The sequence below is a fragment of the Dendroctonus ponderosae genome, unplaced genomic scaffold (genome assembly GCF_020466585.1).
Source record: "Dendroctonus ponderosae isolate FM_Combo_2020 unplaced genomic scaffold, Dpon_F_20191213v2 Dpon_F_20191213_94, whole genome shotgun sequence".
NCBI lineage: Eukaryota > Metazoa > Arthropoda > Insecta > Coleoptera > Curculionidae > Dendroctonus > Dendroctonus ponderosae.
The window spans coordinates 10,958-35,455 of NW_026019160.1; the positions used below are offsets into that span (position 1 = coordinate 10,958).

At 34.2% G+C, this 24,498-nt stretch overlaps 2 protein-coding genes and 1 long non-coding RNA gene across 3 annotated transcripts; 2 read left to right on the forward strand and 1 right to left on the reverse strand.

The window, feature by feature from the left end:
* Positions 1-502: 502 nt before the first annotated feature.
* On the forward strand, positions 503-7,438 carry LOC125505705. Its single transcript, XM_048670026.1, has 4 exons — positions 503-593; positions 697-909; positions 1,085-1,185; positions 3,071-7,438. The coding sequence occupies exons 1-4, from the start codon at positions 573-575 to the stop codon at positions 7,197-7,199; spliced, it is 4,464 nt and encodes a 1,487-aa protein (XP_048525983.1). The 5' UTR covers positions 503-572; the 3' UTR covers positions 7,200-7,438.
* LOC125505709 lies at positions 520-22,133 on the reverse strand. The gene is made up of 3 exons (XR_007282343.1): positions 21,941-22,133; positions 1,387-1,512; positions 520-831 (listed from the first exon to the last, which is right to left on the reverse strand). It is a non-coding gene; the product is annotated as an uncharacterized LOC125505709 (long non-coding RNA).
* LOC125505708 lies at positions 12,635-24,273 on the forward strand. Its single transcript, XM_048670031.1, has 6 exons — positions 12,635-12,805; positions 13,048-13,385; positions 22,675-22,874; positions 23,225-23,435; positions 24,079-24,120; positions 24,181-24,273. The coding sequence occupies exons 2-6, from the start codon at positions 13,346-13,348 to the stop codon at positions 24,249-24,251; spliced, it is 564 nt and encodes a 187-aa protein (XP_048525988.1). The 5' UTR covers positions 12,635-12,805; positions 13,048-13,345; the 3' UTR covers positions 24,252-24,273.
* Positions 24,274-24,498: the final 225 nt, after the last annotated feature.

The window sequence follows — 24,498 nt, forward strand, 5'->3', positions numbered from 1 at the left end:
TATATATTTTAGATTAATAAACAATATTTTCGATTAATTATCAATCATAATTAACGAAAAATTTACAGGGTAATTATTTTTATTATTAACTCACTGAAATTATCATACCTGTTTGTTAAATATATTATTTTGCTACTATCATTATATTCACCTAACTTATTATTCCTGTTACTTAATTTTAGATACGTAATTTATAATAACGAATTGTGAACAAATATAACTAAGGTAAATATTAAGTTCAATTTATGTTTAGCCTAACCTACAAAATAAATTTAAACTAACCGGAACCAACCGGAACCTAACCTATCCTTTCTTGCTTGTTTAAAATGTTTTTATTCGATTTGTGTTTGAAATAATGCGTTTTGTTTATTTGAAAATATTAGCAAAGCCGGAAAGAAACACTGAGATTTCCAAGAACGTCAATATTATCTGATTTTTAATGTTTGATACTTAAATCACCGATGTTTTAGTTTTCTCTGAAAAATGTAATATTTAACGTACCCCATATATAAAACGTAATGTAACTTAACAGTGATATATTTATATATAACAGCGCTAGTCCTACTAGATCCATGGAGGAACCAAAGACAATGGTAAGAAGCGCAAAACAAAAATAAACTTAAGGAACAATATTATTTAAAGTCAACAGAGTATCGTTGAAACAGTTCGAAAGTTTAAAGCACATTTTCTTTAAAGCTTCGGAAAATACTTCCTGTTGATTACCCGTCAGTGATCTTGAGCGCTAGTAGCGAATCTCAGGAAAGTGGGGCTGTTTGGGGATCTATCGGCTTACCAATATTTACCATAGAAGATGCGATGGTATGGATTGACCTGTTTGAAAGAAAAAACTTTACAACATATAGTTCAAAAGAAAATTGGACACATGATGAAAAAAAGTCATTTTTTAAGGTAAGTTATTACCTAACAAGCACGCAACTGATTATAATATACTTATGCCATATTTTATTAAATGTTTCCTTCTATTAACACTTGACAACCTTTAACAACGTAAATACTAATTTACGGGTTTTAAATGTAACTAGGTATGCTTTCTGAGTTTCACAATCTGGTAATTTTATTTCAGAGAAAATTTACTTGCAATCAGCAGGCTACTGAGGAGTCTAATGGGGAACTCACTTGCGAAGCTTACATCGAGTTCACCGTTAAGGACAGAAAGGAAAATATGTACGTAATTTGCGATAAAACAGTTTCTAATTAGGCTGCCAAATAGCTTCGGCTGATTTTCTAAGATTGTGCCCCCCCAAAGTCTTAAACCACACGCCGCCACTGACACACAATGAGAAAGTGGGAATTAGGAATTACGAGTTGAACCAAAATATGCAGTTTATTTTATCGAGAACGCATAGAATACAATGTTCAACTTACTTCCAAAAAGATTCGCTTTCTCTCATTCGAAATGGTTTTTTGCAATCGATTATTCTCCCCTCCTTTTTCGGGATTTTGGTATACAGGGTGTACGGGAAGAACATAGACTTCTTTCGGAAGGCGATTCTAGAGATCAAAATAATAAAAAAGTGTATATAAACATATCACAAAAAACATAAATATAAAACTTAAAGTTGAAAACAGGATCACACACAGGATTCATTTTAAGGGGTAACAGGGCTCACTTGGAGAGTACGAGAAAAATATGGGGAAGAAAAATAACATAAAAATCAGGGATGAAGGGCCTCCAGGCCAGGCAAATCCCTGGTTATTGATTTTATAAAGATATATTATTATTGAAAAAAGTTGGAATAAAATTTCATACTAAGTACATTTTCCAGAATAATAGCCAGAACTGAATATAGATATTCGTGAAAGCCACTGCTTGTGTAATATCGTTACAACTCGTCCACATTCACCTCATTTTATTATGTGAAGGGTTTATTATTTGGCATGTTATTGTGTTATTTTTTCTCTTCATTGAAATGATCGTGATAATTTAATACTGTCTTGATACACTTACTAGAGGCAAATAACAAATTTAAATCACGTTAACTTTCATTGATGTCTTAATCATCAAATATGTTTGAAGCCTTCCTTCCCGAACACATATGTAGAGGGAAATTTTGTCGGAAAATGTTTATAAATATACATGCAATCTCATTCAGCGCCTCCGAAACTCACATTTGTTTTCATTTTCCAAAGTAACCTTCGGATGGTCGGATATAAAGTTTTCAAACACTTAAGTTCCCGGTCAAAGTCAATATTAATAACTATGCTATTGATAGACCTGGATGTTATTAAGTATTCTTATGCTTTATAATAAAAAGCTTGAAAGTGAGATAAGAAATAAAGTTTCAACGATTGAAAATTAATTTAAAAACGTGATGGAAAGAAGAATTCCCTTATATAATTTCTACGTCAGATAAAAAATAAGATCAGTTTGCGCCTCAGAGTTAACGCTTAGTTAAAGTTTCCCTAACTTTTTACTGTAAATATTTCTTCAATCAGTAATACGGTTTGAACAGTTTTTCTATCGAATTACAGCTCTATTCTGGGATAAAATTTAATTTATACGATAAGCAAAAAATGTTTAAACATACTGCATAGAATGCTCAAATAGTGTCATGTTCAAATTCATTTGCTGGCAATATCGGGCTCAGACAGGAAAAAAGTTTACGGTCATGTCTTCTGACTAATTTGAATCTTTAATCGTCTAGTTGTCTTCGAGAGATATGAATTTTTTTAAGACCGGTTACATTTTGCACACATTAATAAAAAAAAATATTACATACAAAAACTGTACGTAAATTATAAGTAAAAAATAGTGCGAAAAGTGTAATCAAAAATGAATATCTCTCGAACGACTCAGAATAAACAGATGATTAAAGACCCAAAATATTCCGAAGTGATGAGGCTATAACTTCGTATACTTTTTTGCTCTCTGGGCTACCCCCACATTACCTGCAGGAAGAGGTAAACTTTGACCAAGACAGCATTTAATCACCCTGTGCACAATATTTATTTCATTTTTTCCTTATCCCGTAATTTAAATTTTATCCAAGTGATTCGATAAAAAAATTGAACTCCACTTGAAATAACTTAAGTTCTATTTTTGTTGCAGGACTACCCTTGGCTGCTATTTGCAAGATTACCCCGCTCAAGTAACAATCAACTTTTGCCACAACCATAAAATCGGCATGGAAAGCGCACCACCGTCCGACAACTTGACTGCAATATTTAGGGCGTACTTTGCCAAAGGCCATTCGCCCTTAACCGCCCTTTTTTGCCATAAATGCGATCTGCATAGTTTCTACGATGCAGATTTTTACAACGTTATCTCACAAGAGAGCGTTTGTCCGTCGATAAACTGGTGCTACCAGGAATATGAGAAACTATTTAATCAAAAGTATGTGGAACCATCTGACATTGAACTGATCCCGAAACTGAAAACCAGCGTGGAGAATTACAACGGCAAATATGCTCAAAAATGTGCGGTGTTAATGGACAACCCCCTGGTATTGTCAATTTGCACGCCTCTGATGAAGCAGGTATTTAATTCGGGGTTTGCTGATGATCGCATCATTGTACGAACGCTGTCTAGTTCGAAACCGGGACAAAAGTGTCCAAATCTGGTTTTATTTTTGGGTTCCACGCCCATGGGCCCGTTTCCGTTTGGGATGGTGTTTGCATTGACACAAAACGAAAATGTAATTTGTGACGGCATCAAAACCCTTTTTGGAACTTTGGGCAGCGTTTCTTATAATCCAAAACTGATTATTGTTGATCAATATTGTCTGATCACTGATGGTTTGAAGAATATATTCCCTTTAGCAGAAATCATGTTTAATAAGATACAAATATTACAATCGATTTGGCGCAGCCTTCGACTTGCTCATGATGACTGTAAAGAGTTTCACGCCACATATAACGCGTTTCTTGTTGCTTTGAACAGCAAATCGTCAAAAGAGTTTGAAAATAACGCGGATAAGTTGAATATTTATGCGGAAACGTATTCTAAAATGTATGACCTTGTTCAGATTTTCCAAACCTGTGCAAAGAGAAATATTGATGCAGGATATGAACTCAACGTTGACTACATGGACGGTGGAACGTTAATGCTTCAAGATGTTTGCATTAAATATGCCAATATTTTTAACATTTTACAGGTGTTCGACTTTGTAACTGAAAACTATGTGCGCCATTATGAGCGTAAGTTGGGCAAAATAGTCCAGGGAGATTCGCAAGGTTTTTTTAAAACTAATTTTTATGCCTCTCCAGATGAAACAGCGAATTTCACTTGCCGAAAAATAGCAGACTGCGAGTTTGTCGTTAGTAGTCTTAACACCGACTTTTTTATTAACAGTGAACTGAACACTTGCACTTGTCAGGTAATGGAATTTGGTAGATCTTGCATCCATCAGTATTTGGCGGAAAACCATCTCGAAAGTGTTCCAGAATCTTACAACACTTTAGCCATTGATTCCTTACATGCTTTTCAAACAATTTTATCGTACAAAATCCACTATTACTCAAACGATGTCGGTGGCGTAAGCAATGAAGATAGTGCTGCTTTTAAAGAACTTGGAAGCATTATTAGACACCGACACAATGGAAATAGTAATATGAACAGTCCCTGTAGGCGTCTTGTTGATTCTCAACGAACGTTCAAGTTAGAAGAAAGCCTGTTTTGTTTAGAAACTACAGATTTTGAATATCAGACTTGCGATGTGGATTTATGCAAAGAGAATTCTAAACAAAGCGAAAAATCGACGAGCATTCAAAATTTGGAAAAGGGCAAGGCAGCCAGGGAAATTGCCGAATTTCTTGATTTCGAACACTTAATTACATCTAATGATATTGAAGATGTTTCTTCGAAAACCTCTGAAGCACTAAATAGTGAACGCAATAAAATCACGTTACAGAGTTCTGGGACAGACTGTATTTTCGACGAGGGACTACATTTGCTGGAAGAATCACATATTGAAACAGATCCAAACAGCCTGATCAAACGACACAAAACCAATAAAGATTTAGAAATAGATTATAACATTAATACGACTTACGATTTATATAAAGTATTTAATAATGAAAAGGAATTAAAGGCTGCCAGTTATAAACCAAGCAACAAATCAAGTTCTAAACCAAAATGCTATATAAATAAAAAGAAGCTTAACTTAAAGCGTGTTCGAAACGGTTTCCAGTATGGGCCAGATGGTAGTTCCAACGTTTTCTCTGGTGAATTGGTAAAAAAGCTATTTCATGAAGTATACAGCAACAATTACCAACCAGAAATTCGAGAATTTACCTTTGAACCTATTAAAAACGTCATTATACCGAATGGGGCCATAAACTTCGACTCGCCTAATAAAAGTACTTTTGACCTTACGACGGATAAAGAAGTATTAACTCTTAGTGATCCGGAATTATCGTTTCTATTGAAAAATCCTCAAGTGAACATTTTCCTTAACGTAGAAAATGGTTCCAATCACTCAGCAAACGCAACCCCAATTATCAGTTCATTGAATGAATCTCTGCAAAGTAGTACAATAATCGATTTAACTTTGGGCGAATCCAGTAAAAGAGTCACGAGATCTAGAAGAACACAAACAGACAATAAGAAATCAATTTCGTCAGATAAGGAGCAAGAGAAAAACGAGAAAGAATCAAGGCCTAAACAATTAGCAAAATCAAAGAGCAAAGCAAGAGGTAAATTGGGAGAAGAACCAGTGCAAAACAAAATAAGTATCAGTGAAAACTGTAATAAATCTGTATCTCCGGATGTCCCCCGGGCCAATGGCCCCAACCGAAAAGAAAGGTCCAAAAAAAAATCAAAGAAGTCTGATAAACGACGTGTAAAAAATAAACACCCAGAGAGTAAAAGCGATAATAATCCATCCATACTGTCGCAAGATACAGCAAGTAAAGAGGAAGTTAGAGAACTAGCTAAGGAATTAAGGAAACCTACCGTAATAAACAAACTAGAAATGAGCGAAAACTGTAATACATCGATTGCCTCAACCCCCCCAGCAAAGAGACCTCGAAAAAGCAATAAGAAATCGAGTAAACTACCTTCAAACAACAAAATTAAGCGGAGGGAAGACGGTAACAAATATGTGCAGGCACGGGATGCAGCAAATATGAAAAAAGCTCAAAAAAGTGTTAATGGATTAAAGGAACCAGTTCCAATAAACAAAGGTATCATGCATGAAAAGTGTGATAATCCTATTGTCTCAAACCCCCCCGCAAATAAACCTCGAAAAATCAAAAATAAATCAGCTAAACTACATTTAAGCAACAAAATTAAACGGAGTGTAGAGTGTAGCAAACCTGTACGGTCGCAAGGAGCCGTAAATGTGAAGAGGCCTCGAACAGCTGTTGGGGAATCACAGAAAGAGAGTGAAAAATACCATAAACAGATAGACAGGAAATTAGATCAACTACCATTGAATAAACAAGCTGATGAACCAAAAAAATTTCAAGTCACAGCAAAGAGACCAATAACAAGACCTAGAGAAATAATTGGGAAATCTGAAAATACTTTTGAAGGGACCATAAATAGATATAAATTGCGTTCATCTTTAAATAACTCCAGCTACCAAGATGATGAAAGCTCACCGCCAGCAAAAAGGCCAAGGGAGAGAGCTGACCAATTCAAACTTCACTCAAACATCAACAATGATATAAAATCAATGAGTTTATCTCCAAATAATTATAGAAAACTCGAAGAATCTTCCAATTTCAATGATCGAGAAACGTATCCAAGAAGAACCCAGCGAAAATTAACTGAGCGACTACAAGTTAATTCAGAACGGCGGGTCTCAATTAAAACTAATTTAAATTCGTCCTGTGATAGTTTGAAAAACATTTGTAGAACATCTTCAACGGTTATTAAAAAATTAAGAACCCGTGCTAAAAAAACCGTGTCTAATGGGAACTTGAATACACCATGTTTAGGTCAAAATGGGACAACTTTACAAGTTGATAAGGCTGGTTCCACTAGTTTGTCGGAAGAACCTGACATTCCGCTAAACCGCAGAGTATTACAAGTAGAGTTAGAAACATTAATATTTGACAAAGATAAATTTAAAAATCTTAAAACAGGTCTGGCTTTGAAATCAAGTTGTAGTCGATTTTCTGACGATTTGCTTCATATTCCTAACAATGGAGCTGTTGAGTGCATGCAAAATACTACTGAGGGAAAAAATGCAAGAAAAGTTAAAAGAATCAGTTCAACTAGAAAAAAATGTTAAGTTTTAATGACAAATAATAGAACACGGGTAAACACATCGAATATGAAAAAAATTAACGGAAATTACAAAGCAAAAGAGTTGCGATTATTTTGGTTCTAAATTTGCAGATATTTTTATTATTTAAGTTAGTTCGGTGAGCTGTAAGTGAAATGCTTGACGTTGCAAATGTTGCTCAAATTTTAGTTAGAGTTATAAATTGATATTTAGTTTTAAGTTAGTTTAGGTTAAAATAAAATCGTAGTTTTCATTTCATAAGTTTTGTGAATAAATTGTTGATAATAAATTTTTGGTTGTTGTAATTTTCAGGCGCAAAACATGCTACGGCAAAACAGCCAGCATTTCAAATCCTTTCGTGAAGCAAAACTGCAATTTCGAACTTCTTATCTAGCGAATTGCCCTCCAAACCCTTCAAAAAATTACATAAATGCGGCAGACAATGGCTTTCTGTTACGAGTTGATAAGATTTCCGTACGTGCTATCTTTGGTCTATCTTTAAAGTGCTATAATTTTGGAGTACCATTTTACAGTCTATTGCTATTAGGGCTTTGTTGAGGCAAAAACCTCAGTCGATGCGGATTTAATTCAAACGAAATGAATCCGAGCAGATTGAATCTGGAATAGTGCGTTTTTCTTGTGATTTACCTTTTTATTAGATAAGCAATCTTAATTCGTTTAGGTTCGTTGCCTCATAACGAGCTTAGGGGATTGAATAACAGTTTTTACATAACATGTGCTTCCACGTAGAAATAAAAGTAATGTCGATAAATCTCTGAAGCCTCAATTCAGAAACTAAGAATTAATGCTATTTTTAATTAAATAAATTATTTAACTTTAAGGCAAGAAGGAAAATCATTTGCCTTTCGAAACATTAAAGCGGCAAATTGAAAACTCCAAATTGAGTAGCTTTTGCCCAACCTCATTATTTTGATTCTGCCAATTTTATTTAGGAATATGGAACACTCTGTACATTTATGGCACAAAATTGCCAATTTAAAGTTAATCGTTTTTTGACAAGTTTCGCTCTCATACTTTGCAAATAAAAATCAGTCAATAATATGTTTGATCGAATTTTTATAATCAAGAACCGGATTCAAAGTATTTCGTAAAGAATGCAATGATTTTTAATCGAAACACCGCATATAATTTCACATTAACAGCAGTTTGATATTTTATTTTGTATTATTGTTTAATTCTGCTTTTAATGTTTATTTAGTTTATCATTAAATAACATAAAACAGAAAGATAATGTAAAGTTATTTCTAAAATTTGATAGGATTCGTGGATAAATGTTAAAATTGTTTAAAATTCCTGTTCTGGTTGTGGACTATAAAAGAGAGACTACGAAAGTTTTTCAAACTAAGACAATTTTTCTTACACAAACAAATTAGCTGCGATATTAATTTCATCCGAAATAAATACACTTCACGTCTATGCTAATAATATTAATAATTCGATTACAAGTGGCAATTCAAAGCAGCAAATTTTGCATAATAATTGTTTCGAACACGCGCTATAAAGTTTTAGGGGGGCCATTGAAAGGCGGACATTTAATTATGTAGGGTCCCAGTTTTCATCTTCATCCAAAGTTAAACCCACTGATAGCAACAGCTAAAAGTAATTTGGCTTTTATTAGAAAATCTCGGAAAATTTCACAGTAAACTGTTATTTCTGTCCCCCAAAAGGAACTGAAACGTTTACAAGAAAGCAGCGAAAGGCCGCTCTGGAAAAAGGATCTAAAGCGGTTTGTCTGAGGTCGAGAAAGGGACCTTTTAAGGCTATTTGCTTTATGTTCATCAGCAGCCCATTCAAACGTTCAAAATTACCAAAAAATGCACAGAAACGATGTTCCTAATGTGTTATTTACTGGAGAATTAAGCAAAATGCAGAAAAGTGACTTTGATAATTTGAATTGCAAATGTGAATGAGATTTAAGCGAGCAACAGGAACGAAAATATTTTCTTGCGATTTTCTTTTATAGCGAAATTTGATTATCAAACACTTATATGCAAGATTATGCCAACATTTCAAGTTTTCCGTCCCGTCGTTTTTGCTCACTTTTCGGAAGCAAAATGAGCAAGAACCTAAATGGCCTTTTTAGAAAGTTAACTACCGATAAGGAAGTGTTGACAGTTTTCTCAAAAAAGTCGTGATTTCAAGAAGTTTTAGATTTGCGCGTTTTTTTTTGAGTTGCAAAATCGACTCAAACATGACGCTGCTTTTTTCCAAGTTTCTTAAACCTCATTTGAGCCAAAGATTTCATTTTGGCTTCGTTGGTTTGAGAATTCATAGTTCATAGTCAAGTTCAATTCATAACAATATGAGTCATAACAAGATGAGTGAGGAAATTTGAGTTTTAACCCAGAAAGCGAAATTTTAACATCGTACATTGAGCAGCTTAAATCTGATTTAAAGTGTAAAACTCAAAAGATTGGAGACTAAAAAATAATGAAACTATTTTAGTAATTTACGAATGGTAAAACAACACTAACTGACTGAAATTAACACAGAAAATCAATAATTTTTAAATTCTTGTGCAATCTAAGAAAAAAGCTATAACTGTTTTTTCTTGTGCATAATTGGATTGTTAATATATGAGCTGCTAAGCGAATTTTAACTTAATTCCAGGATTAATGTTTACGTACTCTTTTTCCAACGCGAATTCTAATTGTTATTTGAGCTTAATGGTTTTTTTGAGGTTAATTAAATAGACCTCCCGCTGATGGGCTCTGTCTTTAGCTCTACATTTCCGGTGAAATTATTTTATGAAACGCTCATCCTCAAAGGGCAACATGAGATTAAATTTTACATCTAAGTTTTAATCTGGATTTAAAAAATTACTGGTGAAATTTACGTGAATTAAATGCGATCATGTTTGCAACAAAAATGTATGGGGAATTTATTGCGCCGTTGTTTATTTTCTATTATGAACTACTCCAACAGAAATGTTCTATTTCCTTTGCCAATCATACGGACAGGAAGGCCATCGATTATCCGATACTAAGAGAGTTATGATTGAGGAACGGACGTTAGTAGACATTTTATTGGTTTAATTTCATTTCAGACCCCTCCAATATTAAATCTTTCGCCATAAATTTCGTGTACCTTTTGTGCTCCATATCGCTACATCTTCGACGAAAATAAATCTCCAAATCTTCGCTTTTATTTATTATATTAAGAGTGATATATCTCGGTGTCACGGGAAATATTTTTCTGCGATCTCTTTTTTTGTATGATGTATGTTTTTTATTTGCTTTTGTCTTCTTGCTAATTGCAGCAACAGAAATATCGCAGCATCACACTTTAAAAGGAATTTTGGAGGAAGCATTCCAAACAATAAATTTTATTAAATACTAGAAGCAAATGCGCCACAATAAAAGGTTCAAAATAAAATTCGAACTCAAATAGAATTTTAAATTGCGATTTTTTATGTTAATTGCTATTTCCAGGATAGCCCTCAATTAAAAAAATAATTAAAAAAATAATTAAGAATTAAAATTACAAAATGGGTGCTAACATTGATATTGTCCTAAATAAACCCCAATTTTTAATACACTCTTAGACACCGAATTGGTGAAAACTCAGCCAGAAATGGCACAGAAAAGAGGAGCATTCGACTATAAAAAGGGCAAAATTTAACATTTGCCAATTAAGAATTCCTGAATGTGTTACAATGTGAATCAGTACCTTATTTAAAGCATTTTGTAGATCGAAAAATTGGGAGTTTTTGCAAAATGCATCTGCAGCTATTTGCCGTAAAAAAGCATGTAGGGAAAGTGTCGAATTATCAAACACTGAATTTTATTTTAAAAAACAGACGTCGTAAGTTGAAATCTAAGTAAGGAGTAAGTTTCTGTGCTTTTCCCAACATGATTAGTTAACTGAATTTATTATTTGCTTTACAAAAGCACTTATTTATAAATAATCTGTATTACCATGGGAAAAGGTCATCGATCAATCGTTCTTTCAGTCCATAAGCGTCATTTTAATGTATAAAGGCCTGGGAAGAGAATAAGAATCAGACTTAGGTATCTAGTTTGTCTTGATAGGCAGCCAAAAAGGGTTCGTTGTGTGGACGTTATGTGGATTTTCGTTCCAGTTTTCCTGGATTTGTGGTAGTCTTTCGTGTTACAGACGATCGTCGGATGGATTAACTAATGGATTTTCAAGGAGATCTATTTTTGTAATCAGTCTTGGTGCATTATTTTCCGCATGTCTTGCTTAATTTTCTATGTTGTGTTTACCCTTAGAATGTTTCAATAGTCTTGCAGTGTTCTTTCCATGGATCTTTAATTTTTCCCGCAGTCTGTTTGTAAGTGATCTAAAATTTGCCTCTGTTCTTCCGAGTATTTCGCACTTGTTTCGTAAATTTTAAGGTTTATGTCGATTTTTTTTTAAGTTGTTTTTCCAAAACAGTCTTTCCTGTCCAAACAACCATCTCAGTAGCAGTAAAACTGATGAATCAAAACGTGAACCAAAATGCAAAATAAAAAAAAATTTGATAATTAACAGTACAGATCCAAATTCGAGATAAACTGTACAAGTAATGAAGAAGAGAAGTCTGGTTTATAATAAATAGGAATGCTGTTGAATAAACAAGCATTAAAGGCTATCAAGTTTTTTGAGTAAAAAAATATTCAAGTTGGGTGGAGCCTGTTATTTGGAGTTTATGAGACAATAGTTGCGAGTTGATTCTCGGGCAAAGTCGGCGGAGTCTGTGGAGTTGTTTTACGTCGTTAAAAATATAATAAATTTGAACAAACATGATCAGTTGGTCCGTTGGCAGAATCGGACTTGCTCAAGAAAATGTGAACATTGTAATGCATAATTTTGGGAGAAAAAAATTATGTATGGACGGAAACCTATGAAAATGTTTGAGGAGCGAACTTTCCGATTGCACTGCCTTTTCTTGAACGAAAATGTCGATAACAGTGACTAATTCAATAAAAAACTGATTTTTGGTCATTGTCTTTGTACACCTGGAGCATCAAGAAATACACTTTGAAAGCATTTACACCATCTTCCTGCAACTTGTGGAACGAAAACAGTAACGTGAAACGCTCTAAGAGTAAGTCAAGGGATGATAAAAAATGTACTAAAAAGCGCAAGAGCGCTCGAATAATCCCCAAGGAAAATAGATGATGCTTAATAAAAAAAACTGAAGAATAGGTGAAGTCAAAAAGGTTGATAAAAGTGCCAACAGGCGTTGGAAAACAGGTAGAAAATTGGATTTCCGTAGAACGTGTAAAGTGAACTCCAGAGAACTCATATTTCATTATTTCAACGACTGTTTCTATTTTTACGTTATCCTGCCGTTGTGCAATAAAAAGTTTAAGACGCGCTTCTTTCCTGTTTCCCTCTTTTCGTGCGCGCGTTTTTCAAATGTTTTCCCGTGCTTCCCTAGGGAAAAATTTCCTAAGTCACGGTTCACTCCATTTTCACGTCCCATAGACTGCACTCCCAATAAAAATCTTTTAATTTGAAGACACGAACATATTGATTGAAACTTTTTCATTAGAGTTAAACGGCCAAAGCGAGTGTGAGCTTTTTGATAGTGCGGCGGTTTAGGTAGTGACTACTTAAATTTCGTCGATTTCAATCCTACTAAGGTAAACACATGACAAGCATCTAGTAAACTTCCATATTTCCAGCAACAGAATTTCGTTAAAATCTCATTAAATGCAGCTAAAGTTTCTTTGTGAATTTGTAAATAGTTCATTATTTAAATTCCTTATCGCTTTAAATAGCTGTGTCTGCAAAGCCTTAAACATTTTACTACCACAATTCAAAAATTGATTCAAATCAAAAAAATTACATAAACCGTCGCACTAATAGAACACTTCTTTTCTAGAGCCAAAGAAGAATTGACTCCATCAATTGACTTCTAGCCCGCTTATTTAGAAGTTTGAGCGCTAACAATTTAAGTTTTCTCCGCTGATTATTTTTAATTAAAATCGTTTTACTGACTTGAGGCAGTTTATTCGCTCATTTGTATGCTGGTTTTCTGACAAAGGATGCTTCGAATAGTTACTGGATAAAATTGGCGTCTTAAATGGGACGTTGAAAATGCTAATTCGTTTGCCCGTCATGTGATTATCGTTTTCTGTGCGAACGAAGTTGATTTTTCCTCATTTGGGAGCATTGGAAATATGGTGATTGTGATTTGGAATTGGAGTGTCTTACTTTTAGGTGAGTCAACAACAAGTTTTTTAATTGGAGTTTGAAAAACCGGCCTAAATACGCCATTCCATCTACGTGTTTTGGTTTATTTTGGATTTGTTTACCCAGAATGGTCAGTTGCGTGCCATTAAACGGCAATTTTAAAAGTAAATCACTTTTTGTCTAATTTAAAACTTTATTAATTGATTTGAAAAATTAAAAAGCACACATTTTACGGTTGAATTAAATCAAGCTATATTGAAATTTTTGAAAACATTTAATTCAAAAGCAGGCACTGTTTTGAAGAACAATTTTACAAAAAGACATATTTGAGCCTTGTAAGAGGAATTCAGTTTCCGGCACGGACGGAAATAGTGAATAAAAACTAATCAGCAACAATGTAGGTAGAGAATAATGAAAAACGGCTTCAAGGAAAGGCATTGTTATCAAATAAACGTGATAAGCAAGGCACAGAGTGTCTACTTAATAAAGTTAATCATACATAAATGAAAAGTTAAATGAATGAACGTGAAAGTATTGCATACAACCGAAATGTATGCAAAAAATAAATTCGAAAACTTTGCGGAAAAAGGGTCTAAATATGGCAATTTGCAACCACAATTAGGTTTTTTAACGCAATTAGTGATTATAGGGTGACTCCGTTTCAGACACCTTACTCCGTACACCTTTTTAGAGTTAATTGAATATTTGCTACAAGCGGATTGTAATCAGAATTTATGTCTGCCCCAGGGTACGTTTATGCCGATTTGATGCAATTTCTGTATCGTTTATTTATCAATAGAAAGTCTATTTGGTTTCTGGCTATCCTCCCTATACTATGATTACCATTACTACCTCTTTATCTTGGTAGCACGAATTATTTAAAGATGAACGCAATTTATGTCCATTTATGGTACTTTCAAAACTATTTTCAGATTTCTCAATTATTTCTCTATGTCCTTTTATTGGTGTCTTTGCTGTAGCTTGCAATTTTTTTGATTTAACAGCTTGCTTGTACAATGGTAGTTGATCTAATTTCCTGTCTATATGTTTATGGTATTTTTCACTCAGGTTTGCTACACTCTATACTCATTTCAATTTTGTTGCTTAAAGATAGTTTAGCCGATTTATTTTTTATTTTTCGAGGTTTATTTACTGGGGGATTTGAGGCAATAGGATTATCACAGTTTTCACGCATGATACATTTGTTTATTGGAATTGGTTCCTTTAATCAATTAACACTTTTTCGAGCTTTTTCATATTTGCTGCATCCCGTGTCTGCACAGATTTGTTACCGTCTTCTCTCAGCTTAATTTTGTTGTTTGAAAGTAGTTTACTCGATTTCTTATTGCTTTTTCGAGGTCTCTTTGCTTGGAGGTTGAGGCAATCGATGTATTACAGTTTTCGCTCATTTCTAGTGTGTTTATTACGGTATGTTTCCTTAATTTCTTAGCAGGTTCTCGAACTTCCTCTTTACTTGCTGTATCTTGCGACTGTATGGATGGATTATTATCGCTTTTACTCTCTTGGTGTTTATTTTTTACACGTCGTTTATCAGACTTCTTGGATTTTTTTTGGATCTTTTATTTGGGTTGGGGCCATTGGCCCGGGGGACATCCGGAGACACAGATTTATTACAGTTTCCACTGATACTTAATTTGTTTTGTACTGGTCGTTCTCCCAATTTACCTCTTGCTTTGCTCTTTGATTTTGCTAATTGTTTAGGCCTTGATTCTTTCTCGTTTTTCTCTTGCTTCCTATCTGAAGAAATTTATTTCTTATTGTCTGTTCTGTGTTCTTCTAGATCTCGTGACTTTTTTACTGGACTCGCCCAAAGTTAAATCGATTATTGTACTACTTTGCAGAGATTCATTCAATGAACTGATAATTGGGGTTGCATTTTCTGAGTGATTTGAACCATTTTCTAAGATAAGGAAAATGTTCACTTAGAATTTTCTAATAGAAACAATAATTCCGGATCACTAAGAGTTAATACTTGTTTATCCGTCGTAAAGTCAAAGAAGTACTTTTATTAGGCGAGTCGATAGTTCAGTTGTTATTTTTTGACTCGAATTTGCAGCAGCAATGATTCAATCTTATGTTTTCCCTGTTTTAGCAGCTATTTACTCCAGAGAAGTATAAATTAAACGTTAAAAAATAATCCTTTCAACGTGCATAAATTCCGATTCTACTAAACTTATTATTATTCAATGAAAACGGAACGATACTCGAGAAGGAACCTTTCAAAGTCTTCATACTACAAAAGTTACTAAATACTTTACGCTGAGATTATTAAATTATTTTTAACGCTTTTTTTTCAGCTTTTTGTCTTTCCAGTTGACCTCCTTGTATTGAATTAGGAATAACTTGACCTCGCAAAAAAAATAAAATAACATTGTTCAACCCATTAGAAATCCTTTTACAAAATGCATTAATCTTCAACTGAACAACCGCACATGAATCAAGTAGAATTACTTTTAAATTAGAAGAAGAAACACCACCAAGGTATGGAAATAGCGACGCAATCGACTACGAACTATCATTGATATCTAGATCATTGTATATCAAATAAAATATATATTAAATGTAACAAAAAAACCGCAAGTTGAGAGAATTGCCCGATAAGGCAAATCTTGCAAACCCTTTTTTGCCACTATCAAATGTGCATGATAAATGCAAAAAATTCGCCATTAAAATAAGTAAAACTGTTTAAAATATCTCAAGCAAAATAGTTAGTATTCAAAATTTGTGTGATTTTTTCTTAAGTATTTGCTTCAGAAGATGTGTGCCACGAAAGTTGCTAAAATGCGCCTACAGCGGCGATAATTTTTATGATTTTATTGTTGTAAAAATGGTACCCAAGATTTATCAAATCCAATCAACTGCTCAAGCAATAAGGAATAAAAAGCCTACAGAACCCATCTTGATTTCAGTCTTTCAGCCATTCAAGCCGAACGAAATCGCACACGACTGCTAAGAATCGCAGCGAGATAATTAAATTGTGTAACTTTTTTCAAACAGGGGGAGTTGATTCTTTCATGTAGAGAGAAGAGAAGGAGATCGGGAATCGAAACAACAAAACTTATCAGAAGAGAAAAAATCAATTTTTTAGAATACCGATCGAAAGTAATTGCCGTTACGTTTTCAGGCACAAAATTGAACTGGATTATCGGGCCCTCATCGTGAATCTGCCTTAAGTCGGCTATAATTGAGGCAATTCGTTATTTTCTGGCATCTAAGATTATCCGAAACCCTACTTATGCAGATAATATGGGAAATAGAGAAGCTCTTACCGACACTACTAAATTCGCCTTAATATAATTTAGATATCGACCTACAGCCGGCAGTTAATGAATAATATATTAAACTTATTGAGAAATTGAGACTTGATGGTATGTTTATCATTCGCGGGGCTTTACATCCATTACGCCCTTTACTCCATTTTCTCAAAGTAGCTACATTTAAAAAAGCTGATTAAATAAAGATGTACTAAAAAGCAATTATTTGAATGGAAGTTGAGTTTGTTTGGAACTCAATTTAGGGTAATTTTCCATATCACACCCATGTTCCATCAAATTCACCACCACGCCCACTATACTGGTCAAGGCAATACATTTTCATTAGCTTCCCCTAAAAGTAATCATGCTTTTAGCACCTCCATGGTTTCCTCGTCTAATAGAAAGTAGTAACCGATTTGTCATATTTTGCGAAAAGCCATACGTTTCATAAAAATGCATGTGAAATTAGGTTTCATTACGGTGATAGTGATTGATGTTTTATGTATTCCCATCTTGGGGCTGGTAATAAAATCGTATACAGAATAGCCAGCAGTTCGGACGGCAGATTGATTGGAGTTTGCCTGCCTGGAGTGGGCAAGATTAAAGCTTTTTTAGATATCGGAAAACGTTCTTTTTTGTTCGTTCAGTTAATTAATCTAACATTTGCTTTTCATTTTCAAACCAAATTTGAAAAATGGTCCGAAACACCTTCATTTAAAGCACGTCGTCCTTCTAATTTGAAGTGAAGTGCAAATGAAAATGAAGTTCTCAAGTAGTAGAGGTGAAAAGTTTTGCAAACAAGTTGGTGCATTACTAATTATTCCAACATAAAATTTTACGGCAAGAATCGGTCTTTGGAGCAACATGAAGGTTTTCGATTGATGTTCATTTCATTTTGAAAATTGTCGATTCCTCTTGATCTCTTGTAAATCTGGCTTCGTCACAGAAAAATCTTCTTGAAAGACCATTCATATGCTCGTTCCTCCATTCAGAAAAATGATCTCTTTGGGAACATCCAGTGGTAGAAATTCCTTTTCCCCATTTTCTTGCGATGTCTCCTCAACAGACGTTTTGCTTTATTTAATAAGAACAGAAAATCTTCTTGTATTAAAAACATGAGTATTTTGAACGAGTTCCAGGACTTCTGAGGCATTACTTATTTGCATGATTTCTTTTGAGAAGTCGGTTTAGGGAAAGTGCCTGTTACAAGAGTTGTGAAGGTTCTACTGAACACTTGTTTGCCTGGAAGACAATGTATTCAACTGAACACAATAAAGACTTGCTTCTACCATAAAAAAGGCATTAATTCGAGCCAAGTTCGAACTACTCATACCGCGATATTTCTTAAACCGTTGAGGATTCAGGAGCAGTGAAAGAATAATTTTTGCTTAAAACTAGTGTCATCCAATCCATTTACGAACCTTCTAGCACATCTTGGGAAGAGAAACAAAATTGAAAAACTTAGAATTTCAAAAAAAGCCCTTGCAATTCTCTTGCTATTTCAAGCATATTAAGGAATTGGTTGATTAAAAACAGTGTTGGAGACTTGGAAGTTATAACATAATCATCAGACAACCTTCAAACCTTAGGCAGTTACATTCGTATATCAACATCGAACAACACACCCCCAACACGAAATTCCTTCCAAGCAGTAAAAAGCGGTGTTAATAATCGTTCCGTGTTTTTTCTACATCGACGAAACGTCCCGGAAGCTCCCGTAAGTTTCCCAAGAATTTCAGCACCTGTAATCTGGAGTAATAGAAGGTAATGGGAGCCCACTCCTTCGGCTGATTTAAGTGTAGCAAGTCATGAAAAATGACCTGGCGTCGGCCAGGGGCCACATAAAAAACTGTATTCATCAAATCAATTATGCTGACATGGGGGATTGGCCGACATCATGCGGGAAGGCGCAAGAAAGAATTATCGAGGGTGTTGCTGAAAGGATTGTGTTCCGGGCACACGGAAAATCCGGCAAAACATGAACTGTTGGAGTTGATATTCGTTTAAGTGCCTGTCGTTATTTAAATCAATTTTTTCAATTCAAATTCTTCAGAAGTCATCTTTAATTCATTTAACATTGTCTTTCTCTTCGACGATGTCCCAGATTTCTGCGGCATAATTATTGTATGTTTGCTTCTTTGGAACTAGAAGAACGTCAGATTTGGTCGGGTGAACAGATTTGGTCGGGATGTTAATCTTGATGAATTGTAGACATAATTGTTCCACTCACCACTAACTTATTGAAAACTAACAGTCACAAAAACCATTTTGATGTCCTGTGAAAAACTTTTTCCGGACAAATACTATACTGTATGAAAATTACTTCTTGCCCACTTTGTGTCACAATCAATGGCAAATTTAAATCGGAACGACATTGCTTATTTACAGCAAATTCCCATAAAATTTTCTCCTCTGTTTCGCAACGAATTTACTAAACACTTAAACGTATAAAGTGTAAAAAAGAAAAAATACAGAAAACAAAACAAAGCGGCGTTGAAATCACAATGAAAAAAATATTTTGTACATTATCGTTGACTCTTCTTCAATATCTAATAATTAATTTCACTGAAAAAAACTAATAAAAATAAATTGCATCACTAAGAAATAATTCAAGGCTTAATTTTAACTTTATCGCAAATATCAGATTTCCCCAGTTTTTTAATCTACACTTCTCCAAAAAGATGCTGAAGTTAACATACAAAGGTTAAAAAAGCGTGAGGTTTGCCAGTTTGAGTCCAAAATTTGTAAATATCGTTCTAATAGATGTTTTTTTCTTAACTGCGCTCTGCTTTAAAGATTCGCCCCTTCCAAAGGAAAGCAAATAGCAATTTGGAACTTTTGCAATGCAAGACACTTGGAAGAAGCTTGGAAGAATGTTAAAAAAAAATACTCTTAATAAAGTTTTCTAATTAACTGCAGCCTCCCGTTTAAAAATTCTGATTTTTCTGAACTAAAGCCAGTGACAAATTTAAAATTTCACCATGTGTAGAAGACACTTGCTTCTAAATATCCTGCAAGTTTTATAAAAACTGTCTAGAATCCTGATTTTCTTCGGCTTCGTAAATCTGGGTTCAAAATTAGTGAATATCGAATGTATGTTTCTACTAAATCGCGCTCTCATTTAAAAATTGGCATTTTCCAAATTAAAACGAATAAAAATTTGAAATTTTCACCATCTCTATAAGACATCTGACTCTAAAGATGCTGAAAGTTTTATTCAAATCGGACTTAATTCTGATTTTTGCCAGCTTGGTCAATCTGGGTTAAAAATTAGTAACTAACATATATTTTATGTATATATTTAAAACTTTTTTCAAACGCATTTTTCAAACTAAGGCAAGAAGCAATTTCGAATTTTCGCCATGCTGAGAAGACGTTTTACTTGAGTAGACAATTTAATTGAATTTTTGGGTGCATTTAGTCTAAAGTATGTTTGTACATTAGAAGTTGCGAATTTTTATTTAAGGCCCTGCATGTGCGGAATCCCTTCAAATTCAGACGAACATTCACAAAGCGCGCAAAAATCAGGATTTTGTACGAATTGAATGAACTTTTGAGAATTTTTAGACCCACGTGTCTTCCATAGAATGTCCATATTTCAAGCTCCTACTAGCTCTAGATTGCAAATTGGATGTGTTTGAGAGTCTGCCGTTGCCTGAAGCCGTTCATATGAAGACCAACATTCACAAATCTCCGAAAAATCAGGTTTTGGCGCTATTTAATTAAATTTTTAGGTGCTTTTAGCCTGAAGTATGTTCAATCAACTGTAAAAATATCAAAGTGGAACTTGTCCACATTAGAAGTTATAAATTTGTATTTAAGCTCCCGCATTTGCGGATTCCCTTCAAATTCAGACGAACATTGACAAAGCGCGCAAAAATCAGGATTTCGTGCGAATGAATGAACTTGTGACAATTTTTTGAACCGCGTGTCTCCTATGGAATGTCTACATTTCAAGTTCCTACTGGCTCTAGATTGGAAATTGGATTTTTTCATTTGAGAGTCTGCCGTTGCCTGAAGCCGTTCGTATGAAAACCAACATTCACAAATCTCCCAAAAATAATTTTATGTATATATTTAAAACATTTTTCAAACCAAGGCAAGAAGCAATTTCAAATTTTCGTCATCTGAGAAGACGTTTGACTTGGAAGATAATGAATGGTTGATAAAAATTGTCCAGAATTCTGACTTCTGCTAGTTCAAAATTAGAAAACATCGGTCTCATAATATAAATTTCTACCGATCTTCGTTTTCACGTTAAAAATTTGTATTTTCCAAACTAATGCAAGTTACCATTCGAAATTTTCACCATATTTAGAAGGCAGTTGACTCTAAAGACGCTGAAAGTTTCATAAAAAGGCCTTTCATGCAACGAATCCTGTTTTTCCAGCATAAAAACTGACACATCGAACGTATGCATAAAATTGCATTCCGATCCAATGTTTCTGTCCAAATACTGGCGGACTCAATCGAAAATTTTAAAATTAATCTCTAGAAGGAAGACTAGACTGAACTCTATCAATACAGAAAATAGTTGTGTTCTAAACAAAACAGCAAGATTCCGAAAATGTGGAAACCCTATCAACCAAAACAAGTCCTACCCTGAAGCCATAACCGATTCCATATGAACAGACAATTTGAAAAAAATTGCTCAACAAATTGGAAAATTAGTAATGAAATTTATCCCAGTTTAAACGATATGATTGCAATTTTTCGAGATCTCGCACTCCAATCAGTTTCCCTTGCCGATATATTTTTATCGGCTATTTAGCTCCCTTATTTAGCTCTAGGGCAAATTGATTTTCGAGAGATGGGATTTTAGTGAAAAATTAGGAAAGGAGGCGGCAAAGAGTTTAATAAAAGCTAATGAATTGAAAATCCTGTTTATATAACAACGTAGAGTAAATGTTTTCAGAAGCAAATTTTTTTCGGCTCACTTTTTAAGCAAACATGGTTGATTCAGTGTTGTCTGAACAAACGGATATTAACATAATTAGCTCTGAATGATGATGTTCTTCGCCGACTCCAGCTAAACAAAAACCGATTACAATGGACAAGAAACTAAACAATCCAAGTGAAAACGTGTGGAAAAGAAATTAAATCAAGATCTCGTGCTTGGCATTTTTGGGAGGCGTGTGATTAATAGAATCCGTGTAAATTCCACATATTTCTTAGCTTTAGATTCACGTCCTAACCGGTAAAAGTCACATGAAATATGTCCGAAAAAAATCGAATTTATGAGATGTTATTTACGAAGAAAAGGGATTAAAAGCTTCCGCATACAGCGAGCTTTAAATGTAAACTCACCAAACCAGTTTAATGTAATCAGGCGCTTAAAATCACACAAAACTTTAAACGTAATCTCGAGAATAAATTTGTGATTGGCCTTTTATCTGAACACTTTTCTATCTCCAAATTTTCTTATTTTCATGATAACATTATAGGTAGATTAAATTTCCGGGTGAAACTAATTGCTCAAGTTCAAGCGCTTTTCAATAAATAAGTAGAGTAGTTGAGGAGTGTTTAACAAAATATTTAAAAATCGATTATCAATAAATGTTTAATTAAAACTTTTATACTAGTTTTTAAGTAGGTTCAACATGGCTATTGAGGTCTGAAACAGACGCCACAAAACCACCGTATTCTTTCGCATTTGATCGGAATGAAACGATTCTTTGCAGTTCCTCCTTTTTTTTTAGAAAAGTGCCAACATTTCCTTATCGATGGTTCACTTTCTAAAAATGCCTTTTAGTTCTCTCTGGAATGATGTAAACATAAGCGTTCTTGCTCATTTTTTAGGAGAAAAAATGAGCAAAAACGGGACGGAAAACATGAAATTTGCACATAATCTTGCACCTAAGCGTGTGATTCAAATTTCGCTTTCGGGGTCAAAAGTGCTCGAATTTCCGCACTCATGTTGTTATGACTCAATCGAATTTTGAATTATCAATGCTTTTTTGCCAACGATGCCAAAACGAATTATGTGACTCAAAGGGGGTTTGAGAAACTTCGAAAAAAGCAGCAATGTTTAAATGTTTCAGTTACAGTTCTTTGGAACGATGCAGAGTCTCTAAAAATAACAAGCCTTTATGTACCAAGAGGAGCTACCGACGACGCTTACATTGACTGTAGGTACGACTTGGAAGGAGAGCCGCTTTACGATGTTAAATGGTACAAGGACGACATGCAGTTTTTCCGATGTATGGCCGATGGCAGCGTCCATGAGTTCCCAGTTGAAGGTGTAAGTGAACGTTTTATCAAACCATCGTCAATCCACTGTGTACTGATATAGTATCGGTAAAAGCGATAAAATGTGAGAAAAAAAGAGAACACGGTCCATGATCGGGAGGAAAAATCTCACAAGAAATAAATTTCCTCACATAAAAGTTATATAAAAGTTTAAAACATCTGATGAAAACGCATCGGCAGATTAGCTAATTGAATCGGTAAATAAAAAATCGTCCTCCCAAGTTCCTGGTGAGGTTTCACTCGCGCAGTCTCAACGATATTAAAGCGACAAAATTAAATTGAAAAGTAATACAGTTTTTTATTTACTAGCACGTCCAAAACGTTATAGTTCTATTTTTTTAGGTTTACATTAATTACTCGAATCATGCAACAGTGGGATCCTGCCCTATAAACCTCACAAGACTCTCCAGCAGTTCCGCAGGAAAATACAAGTGCGAAGTGAGTCTAGACGCTCCAACTTTTCGAACCGTCTCCGAAACGAAGATTTTGAGATTTATGCAGTCAGAGAGGAGGACACAAGTGAAAAATGATATTAGTAGTCAGAATATGAAAAGTGAGTTGATCTTAATGTAAAAACTTAATCAAAATTTAGGGCATTCTAATTACCCGAAAATATAATACAGGGTGTTATTTCAGTACGTGGCCAAACTTTAGCGGTGACTTTGAGAAGCAACGTTTTTATGTTCGGCCGCAAATGATGCCTTTCAATATACATGGTGTTGAAATTAGAAATAAATCAGTTTCCGATAAACTTGGCGTCCTGGACATGATCAATATTGTTGACAAAAATTTCTCAGCAATTTCACTCATTATTTTCAATTTTACAACTTTCTTCGGGTGAAGCAAGGTCCAACACAACTTTTTTGTCTCTTGACTTATTCTCGTCACCATTTTCTGCCAGTTCTTTCATCAATTAAAATTACCCGAAAATCATTTGCGGATTTAGTTTTCGTACAAGTTTACGATAAATTAAATAAACCTAAAACTCCTGCACAACTTCATTTTTCATTGAAATCATTGGACTCACTTCCAACCTCTTAAATAAACTTTTCTTTTAAAACTCATTCAGAGTTTGTCTACGTACATAAATAACACTCAGTATAATACAACAGCAGTTGAACTTTTATGAAGACTTAGCAACAAATTGATCAATTTTTTATGAAAATTCGAGCTATAAGACGTCCACTTTATTCCAGGTGTTTTCCGAAATCAGACAGATGCATTCAAAGCACATTCTGGTAAGCATAAATTGAATAGTTCTATGTAGGGTCTATGTGCATTTCATTGTTCAATTGCAGGTGTAACAACATCCAAAGACAGCTTGTCCATACACGTAGTGATATTTATGTTGATATTTTGTAGTTTTTAAAATAAAAGTATCAAGTACAAAATTATTTTATAGTACGGTACACACTTCGAACGTTTTTGCGACAATCATTGCAGCAGGAATAATGAGTACTTTGTAAAGAGGTAATTGAAATCCATTCTGTTTTTACTTACCCCCATGTGAGTAGCTTAAATATGTACAATTTTATTCAAATACATAATATATACAAAGCATTTTGGTACTTACCCTTTTCATAAAAAAATACTTTGGTTCTGTGCAGATATGAGAT